This window comes from Vigna unguiculata, chromosome 4, assembly GCF_004118075.2.
Source record: "Vigna unguiculata cultivar IT97K-499-35 chromosome 4, ASM411807v1, whole genome shotgun sequence".
Lineage (NCBI taxonomy): Eukaryota > Viridiplantae > Streptophyta > Magnoliopsida > Fabales > Fabaceae > Vigna > Vigna unguiculata.
The window spans coordinates 34,629,098-34,642,343 of record NC_040282.1 but is presented as its reverse complement, the minus strand read 5'-3'; the positions used below and the strand labels follow the sequence as shown (position 1 = coordinate 34,642,343).

The window sequence follows — 13,246 nt, the reverse complement described above, 5'->3', positions numbered from 1 at the left end:
TTTCAGATTGTGAAGTCATTTGTTGTTCAACTAAAGTACTTGAATAACTTGAGAATTTGTTCACAGTTTCTGCATTGAAACGAAGGTTAGTTTAAAGTGGTACGGATTTAATATTCTTCATAAATAATGTTACTGTTAAGCATTGGAAGAACTTGACAACTGACCAATTTGACTGTGAAATAATGAATTCATATTGTGAAGGTTGTTGTTGTTGTTGTCAACATCTGCAAAAGGATTATTGTAGAAGCATTGTTATTAAAGAAATTAAAAAATAAGTATGCTGCAGAAGCGAAACAAACTTACTTCATTGATTAAGTTAAAAACATTCTTTAAAGATATAGATTAGAAAGAAAAAAACTTACTAATATCCAACTGTTGTAATGGATTCCTTTCTATATTTTGGTGAAATGATGTTTGTGATACAGTTGGTTTATCTGTGAGTTGAGACGTATGGTTTGCAAATCTAGTTTTCTTTCTTGCATTCTCTTCTTTCTCATCTGCAACAAAAAAAAAATAGAAACATACAAATGCATCATTTCAAAATAAATTATTGATGAATAATTACAAAACTTAAATGGATTAAGTAAGATGTTAATGACTTACATGAATGTTGAGGATTGTTTGCATTGAACCTGTGTTGTAGCAGCAGTTTCCTTCTCAGCCTTGCATTTTTACAATCGTTATGCTCCATTACAGTACAGAAATGTTATGGAATAGTTTCAAAGGTTACAATGGAAGAAGCAAAAATAAAGGTAAGTTGACTCAATGGATGAAAAAGTGTTTACTGTTTTATTCCTATATTGGTGAATGTTTTTGTTAAACTTTTTGTTGTAGCTTGTACCTCTAATCACAATTTTGGAAACAGAAATATATTTAATTATAGTACGAAGCAGTTTTTTGAGAAGAGAAAAAGATAAAAATAGAAGACAAACATAAAAAACAGAAAGAGCATGCAGTACTGAGTGTTACTATATCAGAAACATTCATATATATAGCACTTATTTCAGAGTTGATTTGTTCTTGCAACTAAGAAAACATTTCCTTTTTATGTAGGTACAATCAGACGTTTTTTTGAGTCAGTACTATATATAGTAAAATAAAGAGAACTTTTTCAAAGGAATTATGTACAATCTTAACATCATTATGTATAAAAATGATAACATACAGTCAGTGTACGCACATACTAAAGCAACATACATCTATACATATGATTATAAAAATGATAACTTTTCATTATTCCTCCCACTATATATGTTTCAATTTCATCATATATATCTCATTTTAATTATAGCACCAACAAATTTGATTTCTGAATATGATACCATAACAGAGAAACTTCAAAAAGATTTCATTGATAAGAAGGTAAAACTATACATATGCTTTGCTGAAAATAAAAGAACTTGTAGGTTGAAAACTACATAAGTGGCAGAAATTAAAATATAACTATTTATTGTAACTGTAAATTAAAAATTACAATATGTTAGCACTTTGACATTCTGATTGCTTTTCATGTGGTCCACCTCAAACACCAAGTCAATAGTTTGAAGAAATCCATGAGCAGTACAAAATTCCTTCCAGCCACTTCCAATTTTGCTAGACTTCTTAGGATGATTTCTCAACAGTAGTTTGCACTTCACTGTTTTACGCGGTCCATAAAGATAAATGTATTTAAAACTTCCTTGACGAAGATAATTGCCAAAATTAGCTGGCAAATCCTAAAGAAGACATAAAGTATTAATGAAATTAGTATATGGATTAAATTTTAAATATAATTTGGAAATATAAATCAAAATACGATACAAACATCCATTTAGTAAAAAATATGAAATTTATCTCACCAGATGGCTAGCATTGCATTGATTTGGATTCAGAAATATTTTGAAATGCAACTTCGGTCCATTGAAAAGGGGTTGATCTGCCTGAATTCTTTTAAGAAATCGTGCAATAGACAAAGGTTTGCATTTACTGGGAAAAATAGTGATGTGGAAGCAAGAATCACCAACATATCCAAAATAAATAGTGTGAAAATCGTGAAGATCATATATGTGCCTTAATTCAGACCATCCTCCAATTAGCATTGGTTTTTGTAAATTCTTGTTATAAGCAACCACATGTCTATTGCCTTCATCATCTGTTAAAGTCCATTGACGCTGAAGATCCTCATCATAAAGAATGGCGAATGCACGATCAACAAAACCAACAACCTCGAAAGACAGAATTTGTTTAACAAAAAATTGGATTAGTTAACGTTAAAAACAGGATATTGTAAAAGAGAAGAAGAAATCCTTCTATGCAATAGAAAGAGTAGAAGAAATCTTGTAAAAGAAAATATGTCTGAAAAGTTTGACAATGAACTTACCTCGTCCTGAAGGTGAATAATAGAGAACTGGTACCTACTCATTCTATAAATAACATCATCTTCATTGAAGTTGTTTTCCATTTGGTTGGACTTTGAGAGAGATAGTACAGAAAAAGTTTGAAGAATGTATAATATCCTTGAACTGATCTTGCCGTCTAATGTTCATGGTAGAATGTAGATCAATATTTATTTATAGAAGACCAATGACAGATGAAAAGACGGGACGATTCTAAATAGATTCTTCAACAGTAACGTAATTATTACTGCATTGGAAAACTGGAAGAAGATAATAACAAAATAAAAAATTAAAAATATATAACGTTACTAAAAATGTATTATATTATTCTATTCTATTACGCTACAAATATAATAATATAATATATGTATTATAAACCAATAACAAAATTCCAAAAATAAAATTCTGTAATGTATAATATTATACGTATAAATTTAATATTTCATTCGTACTTGTTGTATAAAAAAATGTCAAATATATCGTAGAAGGTTTAAAAGTTATTAACAGAAGATGAGCCAAAAAAAGTATTGAATAGAAAATGTATATGGCATCCAATTCTGTTGTCAAAACTTAAAATCTGTCAACAGATAATTCCTTTGCCATATTTATATTATTTATGAAAAGTAAATATTATGAAAAATAGACATTTAGAAATAATGTTATGAGAAAAAATATATATATGTTATTTATGAGTGGCACAAGTTTAAAGAAGAATTCTTTTACACCAAAAAGAGGTTATTTACGACTTCCATTACATGATGGTACAAAATGAAATCAATTTCACCAAGTTTTGATGTAGCTGGAAGTAATCTTTGTTGACAAAAATTGAAAAATGTCAACAATATCTTCTGCACCAGCATAAAAAATAATTTAAAATCTAAATAAATAAACTCAAAAGAGCATAATATTGTTATCATGAATTTCAACATAGAAGTTGTGGTTCAGATGCAATTAAAGATAAAATTTAACATAGAAGTTCATGTTCAGAGGAATTTAAAGACAACAAATAACGTAGACATATTACATCCCCAAAATGAAAGTCATAAAAATAATAGTCTTGAAATAGAATAAGTAAAAGTGGATCTCAAATCGCTGGTTTTTCCTTCTTAATATTTCTTTTTAAAAGCTTCAATGGAACATTGTCTTCTTCGATGGATTCAAGTGATGCAGCTTTCTTTCCAGATTCTCTCTTATGTGAACTGCTAGCATCATCGTTGGTTGGATTATCTTGGATTAGTTCAGGTGATTGGGATCCAGACTCAATTGTTTCTTTGGTAAATCGGACTAATAAATCCTACAGTATTAAAAGAAAATTTATTAAAACAAATTCGACATAAGAAAAGGAAAACATGATTAAAATTATGAAAGAAATCATTGATTTTAAAAACATGAATATAAGTTGTATACCTCTGAAATATTAACGGTGGACTCATTCACTATACGCAATTTTTCCCTGCTAAACTCACCATTCCCAGCATAAACATCCTTCAAATAGGTAGAAATAATGAGATGATAGAAAGGAAAAACATTACTGCATTATAAAGAGATTATAATGTAAAAAATATTATCTTAAATTACATCTTACCACAGATTTCAACGAAGAATCATTGAATTTGTCAATGATATCATCATCAACACATATTTTCTTCACTCTGAAAGACTGTTCAAGTTTGAAATTCTGATCGTTCCTACTTTCCACTTTAAAAAGCAGACTTCTATCAACTAACTCATCAAATTGCTTAGGCAAATTTCCAGAAGAATTCATCTACAAAAAAAAAATAATTATACATTGTGTAATTAAATATATAAGTGGAAATATTGAAGACTATACCTTATCATGAGCGTCTAACATATCAGCACAAGTTTTTTTGAAAAGGGTAGTTGCATCCCTATCAAAGAGGACAAATGTGGTTGAATCGGAAGAGTCCATAACTCGGATCTTAATCCTATATCTGAAAATTGTTAAATAAATTTCATCAACTTCATAAAATAATTTTACCATGTTGTTTAAAATTGACATTAATATTAAAAAACAATTCGTTAACCTTGGAAAGACTTTTATAACATGCTTGTTACACTTTTCACAAAAGAACATCTTTGAATCTGGATAAACAGCTTTGTTGCACACACAAGCAGTATACCACCAGTCATCGTCAACCAAGATATGCTTAATTGTTCCAAACAATATGAAAGTGGTGACCTTTCAATATAAAAAACATTAATGAATGTATTATTGTCAATACGAAAAATTGTACAATGATACCAAAATATTTTCTAACCTCTTTACAATCTTTTAGACCTTGAATGTTGGTTCTAGGTGTAAGTGTTAAAAAGTCCTCTTCGACAGTATTTTTTGAAGTCTGAGAAAGTTGCGTTAATCCTTGAGAGGGAGATTCATTGTTCTCAATCATTCTGTGCAAAAGGAAATTTTGTTATACTCATAAAAATTAAATATATTATTGAATGTATGTATATCTGAAATATGAAGTTCACTCAATCAAGGATAATTTGCATTACAAAGTAAAGAAAATATAGTGTATGTCATATCTGAAATATCAGATACACTATACTTTTAAATATAAATTTCGAATAGAAATTACCTTGATTTAAGTTCAGATGCTTCCTTGAAGTTAACATTGTACTTAATACGGGTGCAGAACTTACAATTTTGAACTTGAACCTTATCTATATTTAAAAATATATTGTATGTGAGAGTAACATGTAATAATTAGTACAAACTACTTTGTAAAAGTAATAAGAAAATTTTACCTTGAAAAGTTTTGACTTTCGCAAATTCTATGCTCACAGCAGTATTTTGTACTTCTCCACTCGAAAGAAATACATTCAGTTCATCCACATAAATACCAAACAAAGTACACTCTATTCGAAACCTAAAAATTTAAGTGCAATATAATGTGAGGTAGTTATTTGGAAAGAAATATAAAAAGGAATTTAATTTAGTATAGATATACAATACCCATCGGCTTCTATTGCTATGACATTTAATTTTGTTGTCTTTCCATCAACTTGCAATTCTCTTTCAGTCCCCACTCCGACCAGTAATCCCAAAATATCTAAAATGCATTGTATATGTGCTAAATCAGATACTTTAAAAAAAATGTTTATTAAGAAATAAATTAATAGTTACGGAACTAAAAATATTGACTTACCAACCAAATAATCAGTATCAAATGCAGAGGTTGTCAATAAAGACAAAGGTGTGTATTGTGGTTTAATATGAGGAACCAAATTAACATTAACCAAAGAAACTTTTGTACCAAACTGGAAATTTATCTTATAAGGGTGGTGTGTTGTTCTGTATATTCCAGAATTCGGAGCAACACTGAAGTTTTGTATAGCATAAACATGGCCTTCAGAAATGTCATTTTGAAATTTGTAAATTAGAGTACGTCTAATTGAAGCATGTATTTTAGAACCCTGAAACACATAAAATGAACATTTATAAATTTTAGTATAAATTTGTTTAGCATACCACTATTTAATACATACAAATTTGTAAATGAAAGTAGGTGTAATGGAAGAATTTAAAGAATAACAATAATAATAACCTCTTTGTCTTGAATAACGAACTCCATGGAAAAAGGACACCTCTGTTTAGTGAAATCAGGAACAAACCATGAACGAATGACCCTAGCGATAATATTCCAATTTTCCTTCTGGGGGCTTACTTCGCTTATGCTCTGGGTTTGGTTAGGAACTTCACAGAGAGACATGTTGAACTCAGAAGAACAATATTCAAATGTGAGAAGTAAAAAAGACCGGATTAGATTGGAGACATATTTATACTTACATACATAAATAAGGAACTAATAAGACAAAATTGTTATGCAAACCACTAAAGTAAAGAAATACCAAAAAAAGGTTGAAATAATAAATTACTGATCACATTTTATTTTTTATTAGTCAAAGGAGAGTAAAAGAAGTTAAACGATTAATGAAGACGTGAATATGGAAATTTTTGAAATGGTAAAAGAAAGCAAAAAGTAGAATATATTCAAATAAGGACAATTCAAACATGTTGTACGAACGTTTTGACAGAAGTCATGGGAATATATATTGGTTAACCCGGCAAATAACATCTATTGATGTCAGAAGGAATCAACTATTGATATTCATTTATTGAAAGGTTTCATAGTAAAGGAAAATTCAGAGAAAAGCATTCTGATCAAAATAAAGCATGAAGCACATTACTTGAAAGTGAATAAAGAAGGGGTTGGCGTGATGGAATAAGCAAAAAACAATTAAGAAAAAAAGTGCATATACATGCATACATCCTGGTTTCTTATGCATTCACGAAAGAGGAAATGTAGAGAAAAGTGATAGGAAACGATAATGTCTTAGACGAAATTTCAGAACTGCAAATGTCATATCATTTCGTCTCTAAAGCAACACTACTATATTTGTACATAAAACAAATGAAGTACATACCTGTGATGACTGCAAACGTTAATGGCTTGTAAGAATACGTTAATGTATGTGAAACGTCTTCTGGATGAAGCAACTGTGTTGGATCTGTACAAAAAGACAAATAAAAGTATGGTGCAGAAGCGAAACAATCTTCTAAGAGAAGGAACTGTGTTTGAAACTTGTAGGAGAAGGCACTCGTTTGGATTATTTAAGTTAATAAAGTGAAAAAATAAAAAGAAATATATATCAATAGTACAATTAAATATTTTATGAAATGACGGATGCTTACACCAGAAGAAATGTCGTGGAAGGTGGAAGATAAAGAAAAGCATGTGCAATATGTCATATCAATAGACATTGAAATGAAAGATTAAAAAACTATTATAAGGGATGTGTATGAAAAATTTTCTGGATAGCTATATATTTAAATATAGATAAAAAAAAAATAAAAAGCAGAGACATGATATGATTTGTGTCTGACAGTAATTAAATGCCACAGATTTACGTATATGGAAGAAGATATGGAGCAGGTATGAGTAAATAACTTTGCAGAAGTTCAAAATAAACAGAGTAAAACATATACATATAGCTAATATAATAATAAACAACTAAACTTCATACAAAACATACAGATTATAAATCTGTTAAGAAATATTGTTTATAGATTGTTCATAGCGGATGATAATAATCATTTATATTAAGAAGAACATTGACATCATTGCTTGCTTGTTGACCGTCAACCTGAAAAAGAATTAAATCTTTTTCCTCGAGTCCATGCACTTCACGAAAACGTTTCCATCCACTTCCTATCTTGACTGATCTAGGTCTAATCAACAACTTGCATTCAACTCGTGCCTTTGGACCGTAAAGAACAATGTGTGAGAACTGAGTGTTAGCAAAATATTGTCGTAAGTCTGAATTTAAGCCCTGGAAAAAATAATAAATATGATGGACAAAAATTAATTTTGTAGGTGTCAAGGTTAAAGAAAATAAATGATGGACAAAGAAGATAAACAAAATCACCAGAAAGCTTGCTTTGCAGTTGTACTTAGAAAGCCGGAACTCAAAATGAATTAACTTGGTCCTTATGAGAGGAGCATTTGTTCTAACATTACTTAGGAATTTATGGACAGTTGATTCTGAACAATGATCGTATAAGTATATTTCAAAAACAGAATTCCCGAGATGCCTTAAATAACATAGTTTCGGTGGTTGAATTTGATAAAAGTTTCTTATATCAACCCAGCCATCAGTAATTCGCGGACCATAGGTATTCATGTTGAAGGTAACATCGTGAGCATGGCCTTTTTTATCACAAATAGTCCAACGTGGTCCCAGTTCAATGCCTAATTGAATGACAAACAAACGATTGACGAACGCAAAATCCTTCATAAGAAAAACAACATAAAAACATAATTAGTAAAGGATGTCGGAGAACATTGATGGTAAAGAGTAAGCAAATTCGCAAAAACCTGGTCTTCCATGAAAATAGTAAAGAATCCACCCTTCCATTTTGAGCCAAGTATGGATTGTTCACCAAGGATGCATTGCTTAGTTGTCATCTGTAAAATTGGAAAAATAGGTTTGTTTTGGCAAATATAAATTAAACGGACTGTAACAGTGTTGAACAAATTGTTGAACATCATGAAAATAACAGCTTCTAAGAACGTCTGTTTAAAAAAATTACAGAAAGATAATGAACACAACATAATATCAAAAAGACTGCTTAAAAAAATCAGAGAAAGATGCTTATAAAAACATGAAGATCAAAATCGATTATAAAAACATGAAAGGAAGATGAAGATCAAAATCGATTATAAAAAAGGGTGCTTATAAAAACATGCATACAATATGGCAAGAAAGATGAACAGAAAATAATATAAAGACCACTGGTTAGAGACACGTCTGCTGGTAAAAAGGAAACGAAGATGAAGATCAAAACCGAATATAAAAAATGCTGTTTGTAAAAACATCCATAGAATATGGCGAGAAAGAAATATGGTGAGAAGATATAGGAGATGAAGAGAAGTAGAGTTGATAAAAGGGTTTAACAGTCATACCTTTTTGTAATGAATAACAACTTCTGGAAGTGCAAGAGGAAGGCTTGTTATCGCAGTGTAATGGTGTTAATGTCAAGCAGAGAAGATAAGTTAATTACTTTCATCCTGCAAAAAAAATTAATGAAACAAATATATACCAGACAGTGGAAGAGTCTGGACATGGAGATAAGTATGACACGGCAACAGACACTGCAATCATCATTCTCGTGAGAGGTGGAAAAAATAATGAGAAAAACGTTTCAAATTTCTAAACGTCTCTTGGAAAAAGAAATGGTCATTAATTTTATCGGCTGAATGATTTCAAATAATGAAAGAGTGTTGCAGATGATCGAGGAGTTCAATCATCATTACCTCGAGCAGTGGAGTAATTAATGCGGGGAAACCTGATAGACTGGGTGATTTGAAATTAATAAAAAGGAATATTTATTGAAATATTAAATTAAATGATTTATACTAATTAAAATTATAAATATTCACATGTTGCTCAGGAAATCTAATACTATATAATGATTCAAATTTAATGACTTTTAATGACGTGTATGATTAAAATTATAATTGAAAAAAACATTAATTAATATTCTGTTTAAAGTAATGATTTAAATGTAATAGTTTAATTTTATAAAGATATATTAGTCATTAATGTCGTGTACAAAACTCGTAAACATAAGAAAAAATAAAAAATATCATACAGACTAAATGTATAAAAGCAAACACATAGACTAATATATGTTATAAGTGCATACAAAATATAGTTGACCTAAAAATCTTCTTATATACATATATATATATATATATATATATATATATATAAGAAGTTTAACAAAAAGACTATAGAACATGTTATAACTTAAAACCAGATTAATGGATAAAACACTTTGATATGGTTGGTTGTTGTGTGTCCTTCAACTTCAAAAAAAACCTGACGATGATCATCTGCAGAAAGTTGATGAAGATTACAAAAACTTTTCCAGCCAGTTCCAATCTTAACACAATTAGGTCTTATGATCAGTTTACATTCGACTTGTCCCCGTGGTCCGTGTAGAACAATAGATCTAAGACCACTGTTTTTAAAATAAGTCGCTATTTCTTTTTTCAAATACTGCAACAAAAAGGAGAAAATATCTTAGTTATTCAGAATGAATGAAAATAAATAATGAAAGAAAAAAAAAACTAACCAAGTCGCTGGATCGACAGTAATATGTTGATAGTTGAACTTGAAAATGCTTTAAGTCTGAAGTATGTAGAGGACGACGAAGAGAAAGATGGTTGAAGAAGTTGGCTTTCAATGTTGAGTCGCAAAAACGTTTAGAGACGTGAAGTTGGAAGGACGAATTTCCAAAATATTTGAAGACAACCAATTTGTCAGATTCATGTGCATAAAAAGATATTAAATCATTCCAGCCTTGGGTGATCATTGGAGTGTGAATATTCATGTTGTACGTAACAGTATGAACATTCCTGTCGTAATCAACAATGGTCCACTGTGAACCAAGGTCCTTCAAATTACGTATTATGAAGAGACGGTCGACGTACCCAAAATCCTTCAGAATAAGGAAGGTTAGAATAAAGAAATACAAACCAAAAATAAAAAGGAATGTGAATGAATAAAGAAAAAACCTGGTGTTTCAAAAACATAGTGACGAAACCACCAAGCATTTTGCCAGAAAGTATGGCTTGTTGTGTGCGCACGGATTCCATTGTTTGAGTAAATAGTGGGTATGAAGAATAATTGGAAGAGAAGATAATGGGTCAGACAAAAGAAATAAGTTTTGTCAGTATGTAGACGCCAATATATAGAAAGAGAAAACGAAAGGTCATTACTGTTGCAAATATAAAGAAAGAGAAATCGAAAAGTCATTCCTTTTGGCACGGTCCGTACTTACACGTGAAGCGTGCATCAGAATTTATTCAATTATTTGTGAATTTAAAAGTGAAAAAAAAGGACGACTTAAAAGATAATAGGGTTGGATTATTTAACTTAATAAGGTGAAAAAATAAAAAACAGAAGAAATGACGGATGCTTAAAGCATAAGAAATGTTGTGGAAGGTGGAAGATAAAGAAACATAATGAAGCGTGCATCACAATTTATTCAATTAATTGTGAATATCAAAGTGTAAAAAAAGGACGACTTCAAAGATAATAGGGTTGAAATAATTAAAAAAATGTAAAAAATAAAAAATTACAATTACAAATTTAAACTTTGTGAACTGTTATTTTGAATACACAGAGAATACAAAGAGTTTTTAAAAATCAAAAGAAGAAGTCGAAATAAATTAAAAATAATAAGAAATTACAACATGAAATAAGCTGACATCTATGACTGGCGTTCTCCACAAAAATGATGAACATAAGAAACGTAATTTTGCGTTTTAAAAAAAAAGTTTGTGTTTTAATCTTCATTTCAAAAAAAAAAATGAAAATTAACATGAAGCAATATAGAGAGAAGAATAACAGAAGAATATGATCTGCAGAAAGGTCAGAGAGATACCTGGAGAAAAAGATGTATGTGGTTGTACTCTTCATTTCAACCTTGTATATACCTGGAAAAAAAGATGAACAAAACAAACCATGAGATCTTTGCAAAAAACACAGGGAACCATAACAGTTCGGTTGAGAAACCAAAATAATTAAAAGGTTTCGACAAAAACAAAGAAATCTGAAGAGAAGCGAGTGTTGATGTTGAACGTGTTTGTAGTGTTCATGTTGAACGCAAAACCATTCAAGGAAGATGATGAAGAGAAGAAGATGAACAGATGAAATGTAAGAAAGATATAAATAACCTGGCCAGAGTCGAGTTTTTACTTCAATTTTAAACAAAAGATTGTGCTTGTACTCTTCATTTGAAGCATTTAAACACTGAAAAATAAGATCAAGCAAAGAACCAATAAATATTTTAAAGAAACATAAAGAAAAATAACAGTTAGGTTAAGAAACAAAAAAGTTAAGAGATGAACAACAAAAATGGACAGATGAAAGGGAAATCTCAGATGTTGAAGGTTGTACTCTTGATTTCAACCATTTATGTAACTGAAAAATAAGATGAAGAAAAAAAACATTAGATCTTTGTAAAAAAATTGAAGAAAAATACCAGTTAGGTTGACAAAAAAAAAAAAAGATATCCACAACAAAAATGGACAGATCAACGGGAAATCTCAGATGCATGTCTTTTTAACCTTCAGTTGAAGCCTGAAAAGAAAACAAACATGATGAACAGAGAAGATGAAAGATGAAATGAAAGAAAAATAGAAAAAACATCTCCATAATGGGTTTTTTGGTGGAAAAAGAAGATGTATGTGGTTGTACTCTTGATTTCAACCATTTGTCTACCTGAAAAATAAGATAAACAAAACAAAACATTAGATCTTTGTAAAAAAATTCAAGAAAAATAACAGTTAGGTTGACAAACCAGAAAAAAAAGATATCCACAACAAAAATGGACAGATGAACGGGAAATCTCAGATGCATGTCTGTTTAACCTTCAGTTGAAGCCTGAAAAGAAAACAAACATGATGAACAGAGAAGATGAAACGATGAAATGTAAGAAAAATAGAAAAAACAGCTCCATGATCGGTTTTTGGGTGGTTAAAAAAGATGTCTGTGGTTGCACTTCACTGTTTATATACCTGAAAAATAAGATGAACAAAAGAAACCATCAGATCTTTGCAAAAAACATCAAGAAAAATACTAGTTAGCTTCACAAAGACAAAAAATTAAACATCAACAACAAAAATGGATAGATCAACGGGAAATCTGAGATGCATATCTTTATAAGCGACAGTTGAAGCCTGAAAACAAACCAAAAATGATCAACATAAGAAGATGAACAGATGAAATGTAAGAAAAAAAAAGAAAGCATCTCCAGAATGTTTTTTTTGCTGGGTCGGTCAGAGAGAATGAGAAGATAGAGAAAGAAGAAAGAAGCCGCTGCCAGAGAGAATGAGAAAGATAGAGAAAGAAGAGAGAAGACGGTGGCAGAGAAAATGAGCAAGAGAGAGAAAGCATTGGTGACAGCAGAAGCGGAGAAGACACGGAAGAGAGAGAAAGATAATAATATACTTCAGATTTTCAGCAGTTTTTGATTTTTTTTTAAAAAGTGAAAACGCTGAGAGAGTGACACGTAAGCTCTTTTACTTTTTGTAGATAAAAATTTGAATTAAGAAGAAAATCAGATATATTATTCAATGGAAAAACTTCCTTTTGTTAGTTCACAATTGTATAATAATATTGATATTGATATGACAACTTCTATTTTAAAGTAATGACTTGCAGGATCAATCATTGATGATAGTTAATGATTTGATAGCTGGAAATGCATAATCTATTTGTAATTTTATTCTAGTCAATACTGCGAATATATAAAATGTGAAGCTTTTGCGTTCCAT

General features: G+C 30.0%; 1 protein-coding gene across 1 annotated transcript; it reads right to left on the bottom strand.

Annotated features, from left to right (window-relative positions):
• Nucleotides 1-4,200: 4,200 nt before the first annotated feature.
• Nucleotides 4,201-6,109, bottom strand: LOC114180817. Its single transcript, XM_028067105.1, has 8 exons — nt 5,945-6,109; nt 5,546-5,813; nt 5,353-5,449; nt 5,145-5,266; nt 4,976-5,060; nt 4,655-4,787; nt 4,421-4,575; nt 4,201-4,327 (listed from the first exon to the last, which is right to left on the bottom strand). Exons 1-8 carry the CDS (start codon nt 6,107-6,109, stop codon nt 4,201-4,203), a joined length of 1,152 nt encoding a protein of 383 aa, XP_027922906.1.
• Between the last annotated feature and the right edge of the window lie 7,137 nt (nt 6,110-13,246).

What these genes read in the sequence shown, in the direction of transcription:
- LOC114180817 (XM_028067105.1), bottom strand. Translation starts at nt 6,109, where the DNA reads ATGTCTCTCTGTGAAGTTCCTAACCAAACCCAGAGCATAAGCGAAGTA. An exon ending in ATAGCAATAGAAGCCGATGG is followed by an intron (nt 5,267 to 5,352) that starts GTATTGTATATC and finishes TTAAATTTTTAG; the next exon opens with GTTTCGAATAGAGTGTACTT. An exon ending in GTTATAAAAGTCTTTCCAAG is followed by an intron (nt 4,328 to 4,420) that starts GTTAACGAATTG and finishes AACAATTTTCAG; the next exon opens with ATATAGGATTAAGATCCGAG.